At 37.1% G+C, this 24201-nt stretch overlaps 2 protein-coding genes across 3 annotated transcripts in view; one reads left to right on the plus strand and one right to left on the minus strand.

The window, feature by feature from the left end:
- The window catches only part of LOC134823357 (S-adenosylmethionine synthase-like), a 63446-nt gene extending 44898 nt beyond the window's left edge, over nucleotides 1–18548 (plus strand). Inside the window, exons 1-11 of one of the 2 annotated variants that reach the window (XM_063834786.1) lie at nucleotides 4426–4482; nucleotides 12522–12585; nucleotides 12817–12894; nucleotides 13442–13564; nucleotides 14101–14216; nucleotides 14457–14600; nucleotides 14942–15076; nucleotides 15676–15759; nucleotides 16425–16607; nucleotides 17745–17878; nucleotides 18085–18548. In XM_063834786.1, coding sequence (XP_063690856.1) covers nucleotides 4465–4482; nucleotides 12522–12585; nucleotides 12817–12894; nucleotides 13442–13564; nucleotides 14101–14216; nucleotides 14457–14600; nucleotides 14942–15076; nucleotides 15676–15759; nucleotides 16425–16607; nucleotides 17745–17878; nucleotides 18085–18202 — 1197 coding nt within the window. In that variant the 5' untranslated portion in view covers nucleotides 4426–4464 and the 3' untranslated portion in view covers nucleotides 18203–18548. Of the gene's footprint in view, nucleotides 1–4425; nucleotides 4483–12519; nucleotides 12586–12816; nucleotides 12895–13441; nucleotides 13565–14100; nucleotides 14217–14456; nucleotides 14601–14941; nucleotides 15077–15675; nucleotides 15760–16424; nucleotides 16608–17744; nucleotides 17879–18084 lie in introns of those variants that run through there. The other variant, XM_063834787.1, reaches the window with a different exon arrangement.
- Nucleotides 18549–19322: 774 nt separating this feature from the next.
- LOC134823251 (proteinase-activated receptor 3-like) lies at nucleotides 19323–23663 on the minus strand. The gene is made up of 6 exons (XM_063834646.1): nucleotides 23497–23663; nucleotides 23201–23313; nucleotides 22135–22250; nucleotides 21618–21694; nucleotides 21230–21395; nucleotides 19323–19802 (listed from the first exon to the last, which is right to left on the minus strand). Exons 1-6 carry the CDS (start codon nucleotides 23661–23663, stop codon nucleotides 19323–19325), a joined length of 1119 nt encoding a protein of 372 aa, XP_063690716.1.
- Nucleotides 23664–24201: the final 538 nt, after the last annotated feature.

Genomic DNA, 24201 nt, shown 5'->3' on the forward strand with positions numbered 1-24201 from the left:
TTCTGAAGAGGTCTAAATCTAATTGGAACCGTGCTACGAGCGGAAAACTAGGATTAAAATTACTAGTACACTTGCACTTCATATTAATTTTATGTACTCGTTTATGGTCCAAATTCATTCGAAGTAGAGCGCGCCGCTTTCTTCTCGAAATATTAGCCCGAGGCAACAGCTGCTACGAAATAGCGTACCCCTTGATACATGTTACGTATTCGCGCGCGAAAAGTGGCATGCAACGTATGTCAACGTACCCCACACGTTGTGTTTAGGGTCAGTCCATTAACAATGCACGAGTTTTTGCGACAACAATAATTTGCAGTAGTGCAATGCACTACCAAAAACAAATAACTATTATCACAAATAATGTTTTTCGTTAGATCGTCAAAATTGACCAATAAGTTATTTGTACTGACACAATTGTAACACAATTGTATTGTGTAAATATTGATCAACTTCATTTTTGGTAATATATTTTTATTTATATCCATTGACCATTGTTAATGATCTGGCCCGGCGCGCGCTACTTCGTAGCTCGTGACGTCGGGCCATTTCGACACAATTTGATGAGTTTGCGGGGAAAGCTTAAACGTGCACTATTAAATAATCAACACAGCCACGCCCCGCTTGATTGGACAATCAAAGATTTTGACTGCAACAATATTGTCTTCGAAAGATCACTACTTGCTGGTCACACACATGTCAGCGAAATTCCCCTAGTCTAGTGTTTTCCAAGTCTTGTTCTGTGAGAAAAGTATGTGTGAGAAAGTCTTTAATAAAATAAAATGAATGTATATTTTTGAATTTTTAACATTTAATTTGATAATGCAGTATAAAGAAATTTTTAATTAGCACTGTATAGTTTAAGATATTTATATTAGCTTATTATAACCATTGATACAACGAACATAATTTTTCAACAGCTCTCCAATATCCATCTTAAAGTTGCATCTTATATCCTCAAACTACACAATTTAAACTTAGGCATATATATAGTGTAGACTTTCTGTCACAACAAGACTGTAACCCATAGTAACAAACACAAACAGAACCCCTAACGTCTGCTAACAATTTTCTTCTGATCCTCATATGAGCCCTGTCTCTAAAAACTCAACTGAACTAGCGTTTTGGTGTGTGCAAAAGCTTTCAGGCACGCACATTCCCTGCCCCGTTAGTTGCCTGTCCCTTCAAAATCAAACTAACAGTCAAGGACAAAAAGTCATACACCAAATGAGCATTATATTTTTATAAATTGTTTTACATCTCTTTACTCTGTAAAATGTGCTAAAAATTAAATTTCTTGTTTCATTGAAAAATTTCTTGTTTCATTGAGAAGAAAGCGGCGCGCGCTACTTCGAAGAAATTTAGACGAGTAACATCCGTCAATTATATCCATAAAATACTAGTTAATATTTTTGCTCAACTTCCTTGCTTGCCAGGTCGTTTTTATAATTTTCGGACGACAATGAGCCATTTAACGGATGTTACTCGTATAAATGTCTTCGAAGTAGCGCGCGCCGCTTTCTAATTATTGATGGCAAGTGCTACGGAGTAGCGTGCGCCGGGCCAAACCATTAACAATGGTCAATGAGTCATCCGAGAATTTGCCCACTTATTACATTTGATTCACAATGTCAATCCTTCGCAGCTCGGCCCAATGGTGCATTTTGCCGATCTACCGTGGTTGCGAGAAGAATTATTTGATGCGCGGCGCGGCCCATTATATAGTGCATCGCGCTACAATTATTAGCATTATATATTACATTTATATTTTCATAAAATGCTTGCAAATATTAGGTATAATGCATAATACTCAATTATCATGCAAGTTACTTCCCACAAAAATTACATTTTTAACAAGGTATTTAGTATAATTTACTTGGTTGCAATGAATCACTAACAGTGAGTTTTTAAAAGTAAACGTCAATAGTTTCTAGTATGTGCCATTTAATGACCTTGTACATTGCAAAATGGTCATTCAAGAAAAATTCAGTCAAAACAGTGAAATTTGGGTCGCAGAAAGCTAAAATTCGAATATGTCCTACTGGTAGGACATATTCAAAATTCTCATTGCATCAAAGTTTTCTCCGAATATACTGCTTCTAGTACCTTGATGGCGACTTGTGTCACTGTCACCGACCTCACTGATTGGTCACTGGTAAAATTCCAGTCAAAACCTCGAAATTTCGGTCAAGGGGACGACAGAAAAACTCCTTCAAAAATCCTCGAAAATCTCTTTTAATATTCTGATGATTTCCCATTTATCGATGCTTTCTTTGGGAATAGAAGTGTGAATACCTCAATCGTGTCTTGTGCCATCCTTATTGACCTTGTAAGATGTTCATTCAAGAAAAATACAGTCAAAACAGTGAAAGCTGAAATTCGAATATGTCCTACCGGTAGGACTTTGGTTTCTAATGGTGAAAAACGGTGAAATTTTACAATTTGGAATCTCTATTCAACATAGAAATCATTCACCATTTTTCACCATTTCAATGTTTTGCTTTCGAAATGTCAAACTAAAATATCAAATATGTATTCTGGTACTATACGACGATACCGAGAGCTCAGTTTCGATGTACCATACTTACCATGTTCACCAAAAGTTACCATGTTTGATGTACCTTACTATCTATGATCACCAAAAGTTACCAGTTTTGATATACCTTACTCGCCATGTTCACCAAAAGTTACCATTTTTGATGGTCCTTACTATCCATGATCACCAAAAGTTACTAGTTTTGATGTACCTTACTCGCCAAGTTCACTAAAAGTTACTAGTTTTGATATACCTTACTCACCAAGTTTACTTAAAGTTACCGTTTTTGATGTACATTACTCGCCATATTCACCAAAAGTTACCATTTTTGATGTACCTCACTTTCCATGTCCAATAAAAGTTACCATTTTTGATGTACCTTATTTGCCAAGTTCACCAAAAGTTACCAGTATCAATGTACCTTTCTCACCATGTTCAGTGTTCTCTAAAACTTACCAGTTTTGATATACCTTTTTCGTCATGTTCACTAAATGTTACCAGTTTAAATGTATCTTTCTCACCATTTTCACTTAAAGTTACCAGTTTCAATGTACCTTTCTCACCATGTTTTAACTAGTTTTGATGAAAAATGGGATTGATAGTTTTCGGTGAAGCAAGTTTTCAAATTGTAAAACCTAGACTTACTTCAAATATAATGAAAGACATGTTTAATTGTTTCTTTGTATCTCAAAATCTGAGTTCAATTACCAAATATTGTTTTAGAGTGATAACACCAGGTCAAAACTAAAACTAGAAGTATATACTCATCGAATAAATGGTGAAAAATGGTGAAATTTTTAAAATTTGGAAACCATTTTTTTACACCACTTTTCACCATTTTACACCATTTTTCACCATTGGATACCACCGGTAGGACATATTCAAAATTCTCATTGCATCAAAGTTTTCTCCAGATAAACTGCTTCCGCTTCAAAAATCTCTTTTAATATTCTGATGATTTTCCATTTATCAATGTTATCATTGGGAATAGAAGTTTGTGTACTATCGCAGTGGCGGCTCGTGGGGAGCTGGCTGGCAGTTTTTGGGGTCAATCGATGGACGGGGGGAGGGGAGAGGGGGCTTGGGAGCCGGCTCAAGCTGATCCCTCCAAACTACGATTACATTTACACACAGGGCCTTGTAAAATGTAATGTGTAACACTTTACAGGCGACAGCAAACTAAATACAAAAAACTTATAACATGGGTGAGATGAAACAGGAACACACACGTTGTACGATCTCAGCCGCCGCAGTTTCATCTATCACTCTTAAATTGCAAAGGGTCCTGGACCCCAAATCGAGGCAAATCATATGATTACCTGTAGTGGAGATTGCGCACGATGTGCTTTGTAACGTTTACAATTAACTATGTGTTCTTTTAAAACTGCGCGGCTGAGTAGTCCAGAGTTGGATTGGACTCCCTATACAACACAATTTCTCGAAGGATCATGTGGTGCGCTCTTAATTAAACGTATGTTAGTAAATGAAGACCTTTTATTGCGATTTGTTATTTCCTAACACTATTACTAATTACTATTTCTATTTTAAGCCACCAGCCACACAGATAATAATTTTAAGGCGTCCTCGGAGCCTGGACGCCCTCAATAGCCGCCTCTGACCTATCGAGTCTTGTGCCATGTCAGTGACTTGTATGATGGTCATTGAAGAAAAATTCAGTCAGAACAGTGGAAATGTGGATCACAGAAAGCTGAATCTGGAAAATTTCTTTCGTAGGCCATTTTTCGAGGAAATTCGGTAGGGATAGCCAATAAGAAACCAATATATATATAATTTTAAAATCCCTGTTACCAAGATAATTGATTGCTGTAATTGATTGAATGATAATGATTTGTGCAGTTTATTTTGTAACAAGATTACTTCTCTATAGAAAGAAACCTAAAGACAAGTACAAAGCCCACCTGTGTACATATATGAATTGGTCCCGGCAGGTGAATACATTGTGTTAGACTCGCTAAATATTCGCTAATTTGATTGACTTTTTCTTCTTTGTAGCACATTTGGCCAAATTAAGCTGTTTATTATATTTCCTTATAAATATAATCTGATTTTTATTTTACATGTTGTGTCGGAACTGTTGAGCTGTGATTTAAAGTGCTGTAAAACATCGTACTCTGGGCCATGAATTTCGGGTCCAATTTATTCTCTGCAACCTCTTGTTTTCAGCACAACTACCCTCAAATTCAAGCCAGAAATTTGAAATGACAAGTTTCAGAAATGTCGGTACTGAGGTGATGTTTTACTGTGTAGACCTTCCATGAATACGAATATTTGATATATAATCACTTGACGTAGAGTGGAGTGCTCTATTTCAGCTACTCGATGGTATTATAAATTTCCACCTTGTGATTTATCATTCTGTCCTAATCAGTCTCAATTCTCAAGAGGAGATTTAAATTTTTCCAGCGGCCGCTGTTAAAATATTTTCAATGCACCGAATAAGACGCACACCCCTACAATTATATACCATACATGATTTCACAATCGTAACTCTATCGTTATCTGACGTCGCCATGCGAACGTGTTTCACTACCTGAGTCTTGAGAGCTGCGCATGTGTCAGCCATTGAACAAACTGTTAGATAAACAAGTTTATAGTCAAATTTAGCAACGGAAATTGGTATTTAATGGATATAATCCAATTGTGACTGAACAATTATAGTCTGCAAGTCATGCCTGAACTCCCCAAATTACATTAGCAGAGTCAGTCTTGTTAACCGGAAAATAAAATATTGAAATAGAGCTAGACAGAGATCAATATTTGAACTAAATGATTTGTTAATATGATGAAAGCTCAGGTTAAACGATATGCTCATCTTCCTAAATATTTGTTTGAAAATTGAATTCGATTTGTGGGTCATTACCTGTCATTCTAATTGCATCGCATGAATAAATTTTTATCGCAGACCATCTCCATTTGGAAATAAAAAGTCCGAGTTCTATCACGCCCACTTCCTTTCAGAAGAAACGAGAGAGTGCATCCTTGTGATCAACGATTTATTTCCAATTCTTATCTTTTGAATTCTGTTCCATTCCTGGGGCTTCGTGTTTTTTAAAACTTGAAAAATAATTGGACTTTTTACTTTACTCTGACTGTTCCTGTGTGTTTCTTTTTCAGCTGTAAAATTAAAAAAAACATAAAACAAACTCTTATTCAGGTTACTAGATTTGGGTAGAAAAATATTTTATGTCCGTTCGAGTATATCACGTCTATCTTCGGTAAACACAGCGTGTGTAGTTCTCTATGACGGCTTGTCAATAGCTAAGATTGTCTATTGTATGTGATGCTTGAGAACGCCAGTCACTCTATTCTGTGTTAGGGGCTTATTATCGGAGGTGGTGTTAGTAGCCTCCGATCTCTTGCTACAGTAATCGGGGGTTCCACGCGCTCGAGAGCAAGCTATAGAGAGTACATCGGAGAATAGTGCATATTTATAAGTGTGACATATGAGACAGTTCGTAGCCCCCCACTGGACGTGCTTCCAATCTCCCACACGTCCCCAAAGGGCAAGATAACAGGTATAAATGCCTCCTGAATATCATTATTTTATTATTACAAACTTGAAAATAATAATCCTGTTACTCAGCGAGTAATCTTGTTCCTCAATTTGCAGTACACCCCTCAATTATCATAGAACAAGTTGTCACTAGTAGCTGGTATGCTCTTAAAGCAGCAAACATTGTTTACTAAAACAGTATAACTGTGCCATTTGCCATTAAATTTCTGATTGAATAGTTGCACGTAACCAAAACAGCTCTGGCTGTAACTCTGGCTGTATCTACCAAGTTAACTAATAGCAGAAATGATTACGTCAGTTCGATTTGTCACGTTGTGTTAGAATTGTGGGAAAAACGTCGCTCAACAAATAAATAGTATGTGCTTTTTATATTATACTACTTATTGTTGATGGAATGTATAAAGGTTATTAAGGTATAAGTGAAAGTTCTAGTATAGTACAGTTATATGCCAATAAGGGTTTCCAGATAAACTGGTTTCCGGAAAAATAGGGCATACTATTAGTAGGTATGTGACGATCTCTATAGATTGTGATACCACGGAACAAACTTAGAAATAATCCTGTTACTCAGCGAGTCCGATCGGGTTACTTAACCCTATGTACAGTCCTCAATTATCGTAAAACAAGTTGTTACTGGTAATGGTATACTTCAAGCGGTGAAGAGTACAACTGGCAATCTGCCAATAACTCTTAAATTGAGTAGTTGCATCTCTGGCTGTAGCTACCAAATCAACTAATAGCTTGATTTAGATCAACGTGTTTGGCAGCCGTTAAGGGTGATACGACAAAAATGGATTTCAGTAAATCATGTACTCTACTATTATAGTATGATACTTATCACATAGTAAATCAATATTAGGTAGAGGAGAAAGGATACCAGAAGATTGTATGTACATATTGCAAATTTTAACAGCTCAACTTCCAGTTCTTTGATGAGCTCTTCGATGAGTCTAGTTCTTCCATGAGTTCTTCGATGAGTATAGTACTCAATTGATTTGTCTCCACTTTAAAAAAGAAGAATAGTAATAGAGGGAACAGTAGTCATTACATCCTGAATCATTCAGTTATCAGAACAGAATACCAAAACAGTAATTTCCGCGTTGTCCCGAAGTTCAGATTTTTTATTCGGATTTTATTCATCAAGATACAAGATTAAGTTTTTTTCATCAACTCATTTAGATGCAGCAGATGTTTAATTGCTAAACTTGGTCAGTTGGTCACGCCTTTCATATTGAGCTGCAGTGATAAGTGGTGGTAAATCTATTTAACAGTGATCCATCCTCTATAGTGAAGTAAAGGCCTTAAAACAGTAGAAAGTTTGGAAAAACAAATGTTGGCATGGTAATTGGCAAGGCGTGGCCCATACCAGGGATTGCCCTATCCCAGCTGTTCTCACATGGGTAATATACTATGTTGGATATATAAGCTCAATGTGGGAAGACATACATCGGAGTTGACTGTTGATTATTTGGCCTTGTTGCACAATGTATCCTTGTAGATTAGAAATAGAAGACAGCTTGAAGATTTTTGAGGCTCGTTTTTGTGGTTTTCTGTTCCTGACGGTGTAGACTTACTTTGATGTGATATCCGAATTTTATCACTAATTAATTTTAAATCTCTGCCGGCGTCGTTCGTCGTAAGCTTTTAAAGTTTTAATGCCAACACAGAAACTTGCACTACAATTTGAATCAACTTCACGATTGTAAATTATAGTGTTCAATGGCTATTGGCATATTGATATAGGCCATTTCTAGGATATAGCCTTAACAATAGCATTGAAAGCTTGGAGCTGCTCAATTTGTGTACATTGTTCGTGATTAATATTAGTTCTACAAAACCCGTTTGACTAGCAAATTGTCAATAAATCGAATAAACAGGAACTTGGAAAATGGATAAAATAATTCCAAAACGAGGCGAAAAAAATGCAGTTACCGAAAAAAATGCAGATATCAATATTCCTTCCATAATTCAGTTTTCTGTCTAGAATCTATATTAAGTTACAACGACATAATATTTCAAATCAACTGCAACACGCCGGGAAAATTCTTCCTCGGAATAAGCATTTCCATCAGCAGAGCGATATCCCAGGTTAGGTCCTTGAAATATTAAATATAGACTGGAATTGGAAGTTAGAACAGGAATAGGCATAGATTAAACCTGTTATAATTATTTCGTTTTGAACTAGATTCGATTATTACACTTGCAATGTCCTGACCGAACTATCCATGAGATGTTCAGCTCCTAGAACGATTAACAGAATCACATCTAAACTAGAAGCATCCCTGCTATCGTCAATTTAACAACAAATCAGATATGAACAGACCAGAAAAGCTTCCTATACTATATTATTTGACAAGCTAGTCGACCAACGAACGTTCTCGTTTTATATGGTTAGTTTCGTATGCAGGTTCCCATCAGCTCTCCTAAAATCTGCCCCAGTTTCCCTCATTCTTAAAGGTTTACTATTTTACATTTCTATCTTCTATTCTATTATACTGGGACATGTCATTCTTGGTTTGCCATATATTACAAAATGCTTTAACCTTAGGTTCTCAACATCCAACTCAAGATTATTCGCTCCGACAACCGAGTTATTATACTATTAAAGCCACCGGAATTCCTTTGTTTTGATAATGAAACCGGATTTTCCGGATATTCCTAAAGTCGTTAACCAGTATTACAGCGAAACTTCCCTGGACAAAATACTAAAAACTCCCTTCTGCAATTAGATTGAATAATCTCAAAGTTTTATGAATCGTTTTCTTAATCCGATAATCTGATCATTTGATCAGCAGAGTGACTCGTCAATAAAATTCCCCTCCATTTCTGGATCCATAATTTTCGTTTAAGCTCGCTCCGTCGCTCGTTCGACGGGTTGATCATACGACTCAACAGGCTTACCTTGAATTCATTTTGAACATAAGCAATTTGTTTTGTTGCAGAAATGCTGGCTCATTGCCTTCAAATATGCATGCTACGCGGAGACGGGAACTCGTTGAATATCAGAATGCTTTCACCGTTGTTTCTATGACATACCAACCTTTGCACATAAGAAACGTTTTAAATTTACGAGTACTTTAGGAATAGTTTGCACACAGAATCACCCTTATTAATAAACTGGAGGTACCTTTCGAGACAATATTTAAATGGTACGAAAGTCGTGGTTTTTCGAAGAAAATAATATCATTACTTCCGGGACTTACTAAAATTTAGGTCACCATCATTTATTTTCCATATTAATTTTTACTTATTCTCCTTAATTTTTATGATATTATATCGATTTCCTATCACTTATCAATATGTAAGTTCTAAAATATGATTCATCAAAACAATTAATGAACACTAGTATTCGATCATGAGTGCTTTTAAAAATTGGACACGTTCCATTAAAAATAGGCAAGCTCTGTCAATACTTTATTGGCCATGGCGGTGAAATTTCGGGATTAGTGCATCTAGTGGAAGATAAAAAACTACACTTGTCGGGTCTCCTATACCCTTGGAGGATTATAAGTTATGTTAAAGGGCTTCATTTGTGTAATATTAGAGGAGATGAACAATATCACCAAATAACTGATTTAATTTGGGGTTACGAAATGTGACGGTTTTTGGTATTAAAATCTTTCCATATTTTCGTTTCCAAATCATTTAATCAACGAATTATGTCAAACATTAATATGTCTCGTAGGTAAACGGTCTCTCGCAATTAGTAGAATGAGACGAACATTTCCTGTTCTACGAAAAAACTGTAGACTTTAAACAAAGTTTGCAAAGGATCGTTTTCGCAAAACGCAGAGGGACAAATAGAATCAATAATTCAATCTTAATTTTTCTCCGATCTCCTTAAATATTCAGTGGATTCAGTTGCATGATCTATTTTAAGCTCCGTAACTAAGGCTATTTTTACGGAAACAAGATTTTCCGGAATTGTTGGCTCAGCCCTGCATAACATAATCCAGCTCAACTACAATTAATACTAACCAAACCGGGCAAACTCCCCTCGTCTCCCTAAAAAGGTAACCAACCGGCTTGGTTGCTATTACACCTGACTAAATCCTGACCTTGTCATTGGCTGACCGTTCCGGCGTCCCTCCAAATAAATACGTGTTCTTGACGGAACTTGTTTATTAAATTGCTTTACCATTGTTTGTGCTCCCTACATACTCCCTCCTGGAATGACCTGAGTAACCTCTCAAGGGGACTGCTGATGTTGGTGGCTTTTGCGTGTGGTCATTCCAGCCTGACTACAGGTGACTCGCACTTACGTTCACCCACCGTATAAAATGCTCAAATATCATGACCTTTACTTACTCATTACTCAAGTTTTACCCTGCCGCTGTTTATTGCTTATTTGCTTGCTTATGATCTTTTAAATTTACAGTGATGCGTGGGTGTCAGATGATTATGGTTAGTCATGACTCTTGAGAATCTGAGAATTTCCATAAGTTGGTCGTGGTATTTATTATTGAGCCATAATTTCATAAACCACAATAGGTCGTTAGTGTAGGTAATGAATAGCGCTGTTTTGCTGAGGTATAAGGATGTTGCTGTAATTCTTAAATATGTTTATTTAACACTGTTTGGCAGCTCATTGTCAAACCTATTGTTTTATATTCTGTTTATATTCACAACTTCTCAACCTGTTCATTCAACATGCCGTTAGTCAATACCATGTGTGTACAAAGTTATAAACCCCTCCGGGGATAGAATAAGATTATGATAATCCGCTCCCGCTAAATAGATTTTGTGATAATCCGGCTCCCGCTGTTTAGTTTTTCCCGCTGAATGTGTATAACCCGGCATAGTTTCTTAATCCGCCCCGCTTATTTGATACAGATTTGTTTTGTTTTGTATTCACCGAGGAATTTCAACCGCGCACTGTTACGTGGTTTTGATGATGTGTATCACGTGACTACTACTACGACGCGCATTGGTTAAAAAATGTAACGTGACTATGGCTTTAAAGTAAGAACTATAAAATACACTTTATCTACGTATCGTCTAATTGCAGGCGCTGCAAAACCCACCACACTGCTTCATTACTTAAACTCTTACTTATTGTATTGAACAGTTCCGAAACTTTGTCTCGACGGTTACATTGATTTTGTCCGGTTAATTTTGTCGTTGTTTGATATGAAGCCATGTATTGTAGTCGTTTTTACTTTGATGAACTTCATGACCACGATATCATTATTAAGCTCCACCTTTTATCGTTGCCAGGCTTAACTCGACGCCCCTATCGATATTCATTCAAACGTTCTGACTGAGGGAATAATGTTTAGATATAACGCCATTTTCAAATGTATAGTACCTAGTTGTACTTGTATTACTATTTATTTGTAGGTAGGTCCCAATTCCATTTCATATTTTCCATACTGATCTCATATAGCTAGAATTAGAGTAAAATGTTCAAATTTGTTGGACCTAGCACTAACCCGGAGGGGTTTATAACACATAACACCGGCACGCTTAAGTTATTTTAAAATAACCCCTCGTGCTAAAGCACGTCGGGGTTATTTGTCTAATATCCTCGTGCTTCGCACTCGAATTTATTATAAAATTTTACCCGCGTCGCGGGAAAATTGAAATATATAATCCTGCGCATCCGGGGGTATTGGTGTGTTAATTACTCTTTTCATCAAATTATCGAGCTTAACTGATCTGGTAACGCTAATTTTCATCAGACCTGTCGGAGATTATTGATAAGTGATAGCAATTCATCTCGGTATACGAGATGTAACCGTACAAATTCTATTATTACTTTTACAATTATGTACAAGACTTCTCCGTTGAGAATCTGCCAGGTGTTTAACCTGAAATAATCAGAAATCAAAAGCCCTTTTTGATCGAATTTTGGATATTGCGATACTGAAAGAAACTTCTCACCAAAATTAAGTACAATACTGAACATTTGCCAGGAACTACACGTGTTCAACTTTAATAATTCAGAAAATCAAACGCCTTTTTGATTTAATTTATACGATTATTCGATACTGAAAACCACATTCTCTCCTTCTTTTCTCATCTAACTGCCCTCTGAACGATTTCAAGCACACGTAGCAGATTCAACAGAAAACTCTTCAAACTTAATTACCGGCCCCTGTCACCCGGTACAAATACTGGACTCCATCCATATTAAATAACGTCATAATAAACAGTCTGTGCGTCATAACACACTTAGTGACAGTGTGGGTATGTTTAACTAGGAGTGTGGTTTGTTTCCAAATTTTAGTCATGTAAAGCACATGGTTTTGTTGTCTGTTGAATTTGTCTCTTTTTCGTTGCGAGCCCCTTATCTTGCTGTTTGCTGATTTATATGTTTTGAAACGATTTTAAATGTTTTGTTAAATGGAAGTAGAATGGAACCAGAGTGATTCGCTGGGGTGAAGCATATTCTACTGACACTTATATCTGGTAGCTGGTAATAATATCAATAACACTTTTATTTACTTTTAGCTAGCCAGAAAAGATATGACTACGTTTTTGTTCACGTCGGAGTCAGTCGGAGAGGGTCATCCGGGTAAGATTTATTGAAAATTATTATTAAACGTTGTTATACATTAATAATATAAGTAAAATTAATATTAGTAATATTATTTTAGTATTATATTATTGCATATTATGATAAGTAATTATTTGTATACGTTTTTTAGTAGCACCGTCCTTTGATTGCTGATTGCTGAATCCAGCCTTATGAAATTGACCATATTGTCATTTTTGCACATATCTTTGAAACATTCCTTATTTTCAGATAAGATATGCGATCAGTTGTCCGACACAGTTTTGGACGAATGTCTCAAACAGGACCGAATGAGTCGGGTTGCTTGTGGTTAGTTAAAATTTCACTTCATTTGAGTGTTCATAAAGTGTTAATAATACAGTAAAACTGGTCTCTCTATACCGGGTATTTTCTATACCGTGCATGCACTGTTTCTTTCCCCCGAGAGGCCCGGTATATAGAGATTTCACTGTAGTGTTTTGACCAGATTAAAATTAGATAGTTTGCATTGAAATATTGGGTTGATCGATATAGATAGGGGCATCGAAATCTAAGCACATAGTACTTAGTTTATTTATATAAAGTTATTCACAGTGCGGAACACTGCTCCAATAATACAATTAAGTGGAAAATCTCACGAAACATGATAAACAATAGCCCTCCAACGGGGTAACCACGCATCCCAATCAAATTATTCCATATTTGGAAACTGTTATCATTTGCACAAGTTTGCAGACGCTAAGCCTGCTATATTTGTCGTACTAATGATATTGATTCTAACAGTCTCATGATCTGAGTTGCTGCATCCTTCACAGTTTCTTACATAGTTGACTAAAATATTTTCATAATTAATATATTTATTTATTTAATCCTACAGAGAGCGCTACGACCACCGGACTGGTTATGATATTTGGGGAGATAACCACTAACGCTATCATTGATTACCAGCGTATCATCAGAGAGACTATCAAGGAAATCGGTTACGATGACAGTGCTAAAGGTGGGGTGTTCATTCTTTTATTGTTGGTTACTTAGTTACTATTTACTAACAGATGTGATATGGATAAGCTATAACTTTCTGTGGAAATTGTTAAATTTCCTGTTCTTTTGGATTGTTTTTGAGGAATGGAATTGCTACATTTCCTGTTCTTCCTCTAAAGTCGATATGTAATGTAGTATGAGTACTACTCAACGTTCAATTAGTTCAACTGACGTCTGACAAAATCACTGTGGTATTAGTTAGAGTTAGAAATATGCTGTTAAACAGGTATTAAAGTAAAATAAGTCACTGCTTTGGAGATAAAATGGTACAGCATTAGTAAGGAAATACTTTGTAATATTCGCTTACTAGACGGAGACTCACAGACATGTTAGAATAATGAAAATCCGCTCCATACCCTCCCAAATTTACAAAACGATTGTTCCTTAATATACATATACCACGTGACGTCATCAAACCACATGACGTCATCAAACCACGTGACGTCATCAAACCACGTGACGTAATAAAATCACATGACATCATCACTAATGTAGGATTCGACTACAAGACATGTGGCGTGATGATAGCAGTTGGTCAGCAGTCCCAGGAGATTGGACAGAGTGTAACCAACGCCACTGACGATGACGCTGAACAGGGCGCCGGAGATCAGGTAATTAGTAGTTAGATAATCTCTAATTATCTTAACTCATTAGTTAAGAATAATACCGCAGAACTTATGGCGGTCAGGCCCAGGTATAGATTGAAAATTGATTCGATTCGAATCAGAAACGTTTTCTGAGACGAGCCCGATCTACACATAGTGAATTTTGTGTGGCAGGTTGAAAAGTGGTAAATGCTATAACATCACAGTAAAATTACTGTAACTACTGTAACAATAACAACAACCCAGGGTCTGATGTTTGGATACGCTACAGACGAAACAGAAGAGTGCATGCCACTGACACTGACCCTAGCTCACAGCCTTAACAAACGTCTAACAGACTGCAGGAAGAGAGGAATCCTGCCCTGGCTCCGACCTGACACTAAAACTCAGGTATTTGCAATGAGCTCTCAATTATCCAATTAATAGTCTAATTAAACCTCATTTGAAAGGAAATGTACGTGACCCCGCTCCAACTTTGTAATATAATATTGCAAACTGTAAAATACATATTGTGTTGATTTGTGGGCTTCTTTGACATTTCGTCGCCCGATTCCCCGGAAATTACGTAATGTAAATCTTGCAAAATCCATGACCCGACACATGTATCTCAAAACGACACACATATCTTTTAATCACCAAAGAATAAATGCATCTAACTTAATAGTATTTTTCACGGGTTGAGAAGGGCGAAAAAGTTAATAGGAAAGAAAAATGAATCCAATTTATTTCAGGTGACAATAGAGTATTTCGATGATAACGGAGACATCAGACCGGTGAGAATCCACACAGTGGTGCTGTCTACCCAGCATGATGCTCAAATTACGCAGGTTCAACTGAGGAATGACATCATGGAGCATGTTGTCAAGGTCAGTTCTTATCTTTACTCTTATCTTCCTGCGCGTTGTACTGTCTGCTGCCCAAGTGACATGGGTCCACCATGTTAGAGACCATAGCATAAATGAAATGTATATCTGCACCTAAATCAAACTGTTCGCTCAACCATAACTCTTATGATAATTTTGGGGTGGTGTCATCACCGTTTGGCATTTATTTCGGAATGATGTGATGGTGATAATTTCTTTAACAACGCCCGCCACCCACTTAGCTAGTCAGACTCTTACCCCTGCCTTACACTTGTTCTTTGTCTTACTATCCTAGCCGAGACCCTAACCTGGAAATACATTTTTATTAAACGCAGTGCAGTGCGCTGCAAAAGTGACAACTTCCGATATCACATTTAATCGCTCGCAATAAGTTGTAGATTTATTGCACCCGTGTCACGCCAGTTGCACGGTTGCTGTATATTAAATTTCATTTACTTGGCACCCTTCATTTAATTTGATTTATCAGCATACATGTTTAAAATCAAGTAAATGATCATCACTATAATTTAAAACTCATCATTGGTCCCAAGCCCCGTTCTGTTCTCCCTATCAATCTTTTTATCAACTAACTCCCTCCTTAGGTGGTGCTGCCAGAACATCTGCTGGACGATGACACAGTTTATCACATCAACCCCTCTGGTTCCTTCGTCGTCGGAGGCCCTTGCGTGAGTGAAGCTCTTTTCATCTCCATATTTCTGATCAAACAACCATACTTTTGTCAAGTAGAAAGTCGTCGAGAATATTTGCATATAGACTTAGTAACACCTTTATAATGGTTCTCACTTAGTAACACCTTTATAATGGTTCTCACTTAGTAACTCCTTTATAATGGTTCTCACTTAGTAACACCTTTATAATGGTTCTCACTTAGTAACACCTTTATAATGGTTCTCACTTAGTAACTCCTTTATAATGGTTCTCACTTAGTAACTCCTTTATAATGGTTGTCACTTAGTAACACCTTTATAATGGTTCTCACTTAGTAACTCCTTTATAATGGTTCTCACTTATCAACTTCTTTATAATGGTTCTCACTTAGTAACTCTTCTATAATGGTTCTCACTTAGTAACACCTTTATTATGGTTCTCACTTAGTAACTCCTTTATAATGGTTCTCACTTAGTAACACCTTTATAATGGTTCTCACTTTGTAACTCCTTTACAATGGTTCTCACTTAGTAACTCTTTTATAATGGTCCTCACTTAGTAACACCTTTATAATGGTTCTCACTTAGTAACACCTTTATAATGGTTCTCACTTAGTAACACCTTTATAATGGTTCTCAAGAACCTACTTCCAAACGTACTGTGTTACGCACTAAATTTCCAGGGAGATGCTGGTTTGACCGGACGTAAGATTATCGTGGACACATACGGAGGTTGGGGAGCACACGGGGGCGGCGCTTTCTCTGGCAAAGATCCAACTAAAGTTGACCGGAGTGCTGCATACGCTGCCAGATGGGTCGCCAAGTCACTGGTCAAGGCTGGAGTCTGCAGACGAGTTCTCGTACAGGTGGGTTATATTCATTCTCAGAATTCCATTTACTTACAAATTCGGTTTGCAGAAAATACCGGTATTGTCGACGAGTAGGTGGAAATCCTCGTTATTAAGTTAAACAGGTCGCGGTCGGCTCGTTTTCATTTCTGGTAAACAATGGTGTGATCTTATACAAAACAAGTTAATAGTTCAGAAAATAGGATTTTGCTGAAAACAGGTTTCTCATAGATGTCGCAAATCAGGTTCCTCCAGCTTTTCACAAAGGTAGTCGATTAACTTTTGCGACCATAGCAAATGGACACAGGATGGATACTGCGTTTTCGTAACGCGCTGTACAAAATTTGTATAACAAAATTTCTGGTGGATTATAATTTAAGCCGCGCACGGCCGGACAGCGGCAAATTGAATTAAAACCGACTTTTTTACCTTCCCGCCAATTATGTTCTACTTAACTTCTACATGCTGCATAATGCATAACTATAGATTCACTTCAAGTCGAGCTAGCGGCTCGCTTGACACGGACAGCTGTACTAACTATACCTAAACGATAAATAATGATAGTGATAATCAAAAGCGCCATTCTCCGTATTGTCTGCAACACACGTGGTACGGTATCACTCATCACTGCACCCGGGAACCACGCCGCGCTCCTGCCAGATAACAAAGGGGGCTTGTTTTATGCCAACACATCACTACTACATGTCGAGCTTTTCGATCATTATATTTTTTGCTCCTTCTTTCGTCTAGAACACTGTTAAAGTGTAAGAACCCTTCTATATGCCAGTGGGCATGGTTACGCCATCAGCCACGCCTCTACAGCCGTGTACGTACTGTGAATTATGACAGCTAGCAATGTGAACACGTTCTAGATTTCTATTATCTTAACCGTGCACATTAAAACTGGAGAGACATTAAAAATACTGCATCCTGGATTATATACAATTCCTATCATGTAACCTCATTGTAACCACATTGTAACCACATTGTAACCTCATTGTAACCACATTGTAACCACCGTGTAACCTCATTGTTACTGCATTGTAACCACACTGTAACCACATTGTAACTACTGTGTAACTACTATGTAACCACCGTGTGACCTTACTGTATTACCGCATTGTAACCTCACCATAACCACCTTGTAACCCCCAGGTATCATACGCTATTGGTATTGCTCTCCCTCTCTCTGTGTCCATATTCGCCTATGGAACCTGCAAATACACAGAATCTCAGCTGTTACAGATTGTTCAAGCTAACTTTGATCTCTCTGCTGGAAATATTGTCAAGTGAGTGTTTTAGACATATTTTATTTTTAGACATTTTGTCTATTGTTGAATTATTGGCATCATCACCATATGCTTATCATGTGCGATTCTTTTTTAGGCGGAAATTTTGTTGTTAACATCCCATTAACATTTAACATGAATAAAGTAGTTCATACCTGGTGAACGATGTATTATTACTTTTAAAAGATTATAATATATTTTCTCAGGGAGCTTGATTTGAGGCGGCCGATCTACAGACAAACTGCAAAGTACGGTCACTTCGGTAACCCAGAATTCTCCTGGGAACAGCCTAAAGACATCAGCATCCCCGAAAATCTATGCTGAAAACCTTACCGTCTAATATGACTGACAATGTAGTTTTTATTAAAGCAGTTTTGTTTGACCCTAAAATCGGGTCCGCTTCGACATGAGGTCATAAACATATGATTTAGAAGTAAAATTTTTATTGGAAGTTTTAATGCCGAACATGTTTTTAATCAATGACATATTTTTATTTAGTACAGATAGGCGAGATAGTAAGATTTAATTTATTAGCACTTTCTGAGTTTGAGATGATTTCAGACCAAGTTAATAGATTCTGAAATTTGTTCAGATGGAATTCAGTCGATTAGGATCCTTCCTGTTTTGTCTACGTGATATGTAGTAGTGTTGTTAGACTAATAGTGATAGGTGTTCGTTTACTTTTAGGGATAGTGAAATAACTAATTTGATGTTTTGAGCCTCTCACATTTTAGACTGCCGACCGATGTAAGATGTTTTTAAAACCGTTAAGGGTTGTCAATGATTGATTTTTAATAGAATAATTTTAATTTTTGTGCAATATATCCATCCAAGATGGAAGTTTATTCCACGAAAAATGTCTAAAAATGTGGTATTTTTACTTTTATATGAAATAACAGTGCTAAATTGCACCGGTGAATTCCGGAAATATGATGATTGATAGAATTTGGTAGAATTGATAGGTAGAAACATGTAATTGATGGATACGACAATAAACCCTGAGTGATAAATTAGCATTTCTGTCATTAACGTTTACTCTAGACGCAATCGGGAGATGTAAGTCAAAGTGCAGTTAATTCCCAATTTCTACATTCAATTTTCTTCGAATCAACTGAATACAAAATCAAATATTTACTATTCAAAGTTATTAAAGAACGGTTTTAACAATAATAAATTCCGTGATAACTGTCATGAAGAATGAAGATGTAACTAGGTGAAACCGAGCTAATAGTAATAGGTGAGACCGAGCTAATAGTAATGGGTGAGACCGAGCTAATAGTAATTGGTGAGACCGAGCTAATTAGGTGAGACCTAAATAATAAGCTTCATGAAGAAGCTTATTATTTAGCAGAAGGTAAAATTACAAAACAGGTTACCTACAGTAATTACTGTTAATTAATGAGGTTATAATAGTCCTAAAATAAAAAGCTAAAAAGTAATTTCTCTACGATTTGTAACTGGTACTGCCCGAGCTGGTGCCTTTAATGACAGTGTGGACCCCTGTGTCCTCGGCACACTTGCAGAACCTTAAAACGGACTGTTTCATCTTCAACAGCTCCGTTTTGAAAGCTGTGTTCCGGAACAAATAAATAATCGGGTTAAAAATAGAGTTTAAATTCATTCCCATCATCCAAAGGGTCTCTAACACATCCCAAGCTCTCCCCATCTCAAAGGGCCAATAACCAAGGACCAAATAACCGAAGTAGTAGCAAATGAAGTAGTAGTTGACAGAGTAGCACACAACAAATCCCAACACAACCAGGAGGGTTGTTGTGGTGGCTTCCCGTTCGTTCTGTTTCGCTTTCCCCTTGGCCCGGGACCCGTTCTTCTTCAGGGAACCAGACTGGAGTCTACTGAACGCTCCTTTTGCTCCGCTGTTATCTTCTGACTTTCTCAGGGATGATCTCATTGTAGTGCTTTGCCTCTGCAATACAAGAATTAGGTAATAGTGGCTATACGTGGACTGCACATGACATGCTTTGGGAGTCCGTGTGTGTTTTTCATATAGAAATGAAATGGAAATAAAAACAGCACTTATAATTATGCCCCGTCCATAGGCATAATCATATCAACATTCCGCACCATTCAAAATGCGGATTGCCGTTGCGCGACTCGCCGAATACCTTATCGGACCTTATTTGGACGGACATTAATTGAACGCTGGAGGCCCTAACGTTCATGAAGGTCCGTCCAAGTTAAAGTCCGTTCAATTTTTTTCAAAAATTGTTCCACTTCGAACTTTTTGTCCAGAATATGACAACTATGAGAACTTTATTGTGCCGTAAGTTAACGACGGAAAGGTTCTCCTTGGTCTGCCGGAGGCACAGAAAACTCTACTACCACTAGTATATAATGTTTTCAAGGGTCACTTGGCGGAAAAAGTCAACGAAATTATGGCAGTCAACAACAAAGTTCATGAGCTAGTCCCCGCCAACGTGAAAAACTTGTTCCAGCCTCTAGAAATTACGGTAAATCGTGTTGCCAGTGACATTGACCGACGTTGTTATAGTTCATATTACTCAGGGGAGGTAATAAAACAGTGCTAGGAAATCTCCACGTGATGTTGGGGTTAACCTTAAGTTGTCTAAGATAAAACCACTTCACGCCGAATGGCTTGTAAAAGTTAACACTGAAATGCTGGACCGGGGTAGTTTGATAAAAAAGGTTTCCATTATAAAGCTAGAAATCACTGATGATTTAAGCATGGATTATTTCCCCATTTGATGAGTTGATGGTATGTGATATTACTATTAGACACTGATCATGTACACATATTTTAACATTTTTACTGCTTAATGACTGCTTTTCTTACTTACTGTATACAAATTTTTATGATGGTTTTGATTTTGAATGCCTTCTAGCGTTCATATTAATGTCCATTCATAATTATGTCCGTTCATTTAATGTCCGTCCAAATAAGGTCCGATAAGGTATATCTAGGTTGAAGTGCAACATTATCAAACAAAGTTATAATTAATATTGTATGAGCATACCGACACATGTGACAAGAATATTCCCATAAATTAGCCGATCACATTTATAAAAAAACGTATAACTATATAAATATAATATGTACAATGTACATACTTATACATGTACAATGTACATACTACATGTACAATGTGCATACTACATGTACAATGTACATACTACATGTACAATGTACATACTACATGTACAATGTACATACTACATATACAATGTACATACTACATGTACAATGTACATACTACATGTACAATGTACATACTACATGTACAATGTACATACTACATGTACATTATACAATGTACATACTACATGTATCAAGTGTAACACGAAATGAAGAAGTAAGAAGTAACGGTGTAATACCTGTCTTTTAGACAGCAGAGCTGTCATGTGTAAGGGACAGAAGATAAGGAAGACGAAGCAGATAGAGTAAGGAATAACTTGTATTAGAGGGTAGTAGTAGATCTCGTTCTCTTGGAAGATGTTGGTACCGTAGGAGCACATTCCTATGCTAATCGCATATTGGTATCTGTTGGGTGATAACTTTGGTTAGAGGTGGATGAGCTTTGGGAATATACGAATTAATTTGTTTGTAGATTCAAGTTTGAAAGAATTAGGAAAACAAATGCTCATTTTCCAGCGTCTATTTATTATATTATCTCATTATAATATGTATGTAGTATTGAGTATAGTGTATTATAATAAAGGAGGAAGTCAGGTAAACAGCTTTTAGTGCCCAATTCACAGTTACCTTTCAAGTTTGAAGTAAGGAACGAGGGATCGAAGGAGTGAAATGAACCAGATCAAACCGGTCACTGTATACCCCGTCTGGAGAAAAATAAAGATGTTAGATGTTATTAAAGTTCGCATATAAGGGTCCAGCCTTGAAATTGTATGTAGCTGGTTGGTGAGTTCGACTTTTTGCTCCTCAAAGTTTCATTTCAATTTCAGTTTACCCCAAGATTTTATATAAAAAGCGTATTGTCGCAGGTTGCACCAGGCACCTTAACCTAATCCTTGCCTATTGCCCTAGCTTTATCCCAACCTGCCTTACCATAAAGGGCATAAACTTTACTCATGATCGCAACCCCATATCCTAGAACTTAACCTATTTAAATCCTAAAACAGAGAGTAAAAAGTTTGGTCTCCTATCAGTACTACTGGGCGGCGCTCCGCCTGCCATTCTGAATCTCTATACTAGTCAATCATATTGATAATCCATTGTCATAAATGTAAAATGTCAATACCAGTAGTTCACATTGACAGACCTGGTTGGTGGATATCTTGTTGTAGTGTAGTGGTACAGCTAGGGCTATGTACCGGTTCAGGGTGATGCAGACCACCGACAGAAGGGATGCAAATAGTGACGTGTTCGATATCACTCCTAGGGGGTTAGAGATTAGAGCACAGGGGGTAAGGTCTTTATGGTTTGTTATCCTATTTGTATTTGTCCCGTCTTAAGTTATTACAATTGTGCATTTTAACATTAGCTGCGACAGTGCGACCTTTAATGTTTAAGCTTTTAAGTTTTATAATAGTATAATGAACCATGACAACATTATGACCCAAATCCAAAAGCTCTAGACTTCCAGGCCTTGATAGTAATTTATGAATTAGGTACCCAGTTGTTGCTGGAATGACAACAGTTGGCATCTGATCAACAAGCTGTAACCTTCTTCTTGCCCGACGTAATTTTCACGCATTAATCTTCCTGAGATGTCTGCCGTCTAGAGGCTAATTCTCAACGCTTGGCCAAACTCTCAGTACTAACTCTATACGCAGGCGGAGCATACTAGCAGTAAACTTTCTGACAAGATAGTTCTTTAAGATACTAGAATTAACACGGCGCACCTGTGCCGGCCCTTCTACCTGTTACATTGCAATAGAGAGGTTTGCCCTGGGCTCTAAATCAACTAATTGTTTATTGGCCCCTAAACTAATTTATATCACGGGTGTATATGTTGACTGTTGAGGAGGGGATCTAGGAGAAGACGGAGATACTGATTAAGTTACACCTGGTCCAGTGATGGAATAAGCCATGTTTTAGAACTTTCTAGGCGAGGTTAACCACACTGGCTGGAACCTTGCCATGATCTAAATGTCATCATCATCATTTCCGCTACACTACGTTCCAATCAGTAACCAGAGGCAGGCCAAGTGCAAGGGTGTTCTGGGTTAGCACCAAATCAAATTAATCAAAACTATAACCGGTATTAAAACTACCACTATTGCAATGTTATATGGTTCATTAATTAAGCTTAAGAACCTTGCTTCAATTGTAGGTGTTTGAGCTGATTGGATAATACTTTTTCTAAAGCAATATAAATCTACTACCTGAAATATCGCAGAGAATGGCTCCAAGGAAGAACTTGTCGAATTTTAGTAGGAAGGATACGGAGGAGGGTAGGATAGCGAATATACCCATTGTGAGATCTGTCATCGCCAAGCTGAAGAAGTTGGTCATGTTAGGAATCATTCTATATTTCGTATTAATATTCCATAGTCGTTCTTTTATTCATTGAGAAACTTAATTTGTAGCAATAACGTCTGCCATTGGCATAAGGCGTTAGTTAGATCAAAAGTTAAAATCTACCACCAACGCTAAAAACTTCAGCTTCTATTTTGTTTACCTCGCAATGAAGATAGTGGAGGAAGAAGTTTTGATCCTAGTGATGATGACGAGCTCTATGAGGTTGACGATGATAACGTAGATGGAGAGAAGGAGATAGAATGTTGGGAGGATAACTGCTGTGAAGGTGCTCTGTTCTACTATCTCTGTGGTGTCGTTACCTGACATTATTCCTGCTGCTGTGTGGTTATTGGTTAAGATGGAATCATCATTCACTTTGAAATTACCACAACTTTTTAGATACAGTGTAAAAAATGTCTACAAAATTGTTTTACGATCTAGATTGAATCAGGCATACGTTTTAAACTTTTAGTGCTTTAACAATCGCAAGTGGCAAGATACTATATGCGAAGACAAATGATCAAATTCAAGGATTAAACGAAGGTTGAAGTAACAAACTCAGCTTCATAAGAATCAAACATCCCTTTTTAACTGATTTGGTGGCCCTGAACTATATTTGAAAGTTCGGATGCATTCATTTATTCCATATAACAGCTTAAATCTGACAAGAGCTTGACCACTGCTTGACAAAATGTTCATTATAAATAAGGCGAGTCAGCGAGTGGTTTTGATCTAGTCCGACACGCCGAGTGACCCTTCGTCACTAGCAGAATTATTATATAATGTTTTTATATTAAACAGTCTTTCGCTAACAATGTTATGCAAAAATATGCGAAAACAATCATATTTTGGTCCGACTTATTGG

Source organism: Bolinopsis microptera, chromosome 11 (genome assembly GCF_026151205.1).
Source record: "Bolinopsis microptera isolate Bmic1 chromosome 11, MBARI_Bmic_1.0, whole genome shotgun sequence".
Lineage (NCBI taxonomy): Eukaryota > Metazoa > Ctenophora > Tentaculata > Lobata > Bolinopsidae > Bolinopsis > Bolinopsis microptera.

What these genes read in the sequence shown, in the direction of transcription:
- LOC134823251 (XM_063834646.1), bottom strand. Translation starts at nt 23,663, where the DNA reads ATGTCAGGTAACGACACCACAGAGATAGTAGAACAGAGCACCTTCACA. An exon ending in CATTCTCTGCGATATTTCAG is followed by an intron (nt 22,251 to 23,200) that starts GTAGTAGATTTA and finishes CTAACCCCCTAG; the next exon opens with GAGTGATATCGAACACGTCA. An exon ending in CTCTGCTGTCTAAAAGACAG is followed by an intron (nt 19,803 to 21,229) that starts GTATTACACCGT and finishes CTTGTATTGCAG; the next exon opens with AGGCAAAGCACTACAATGAG.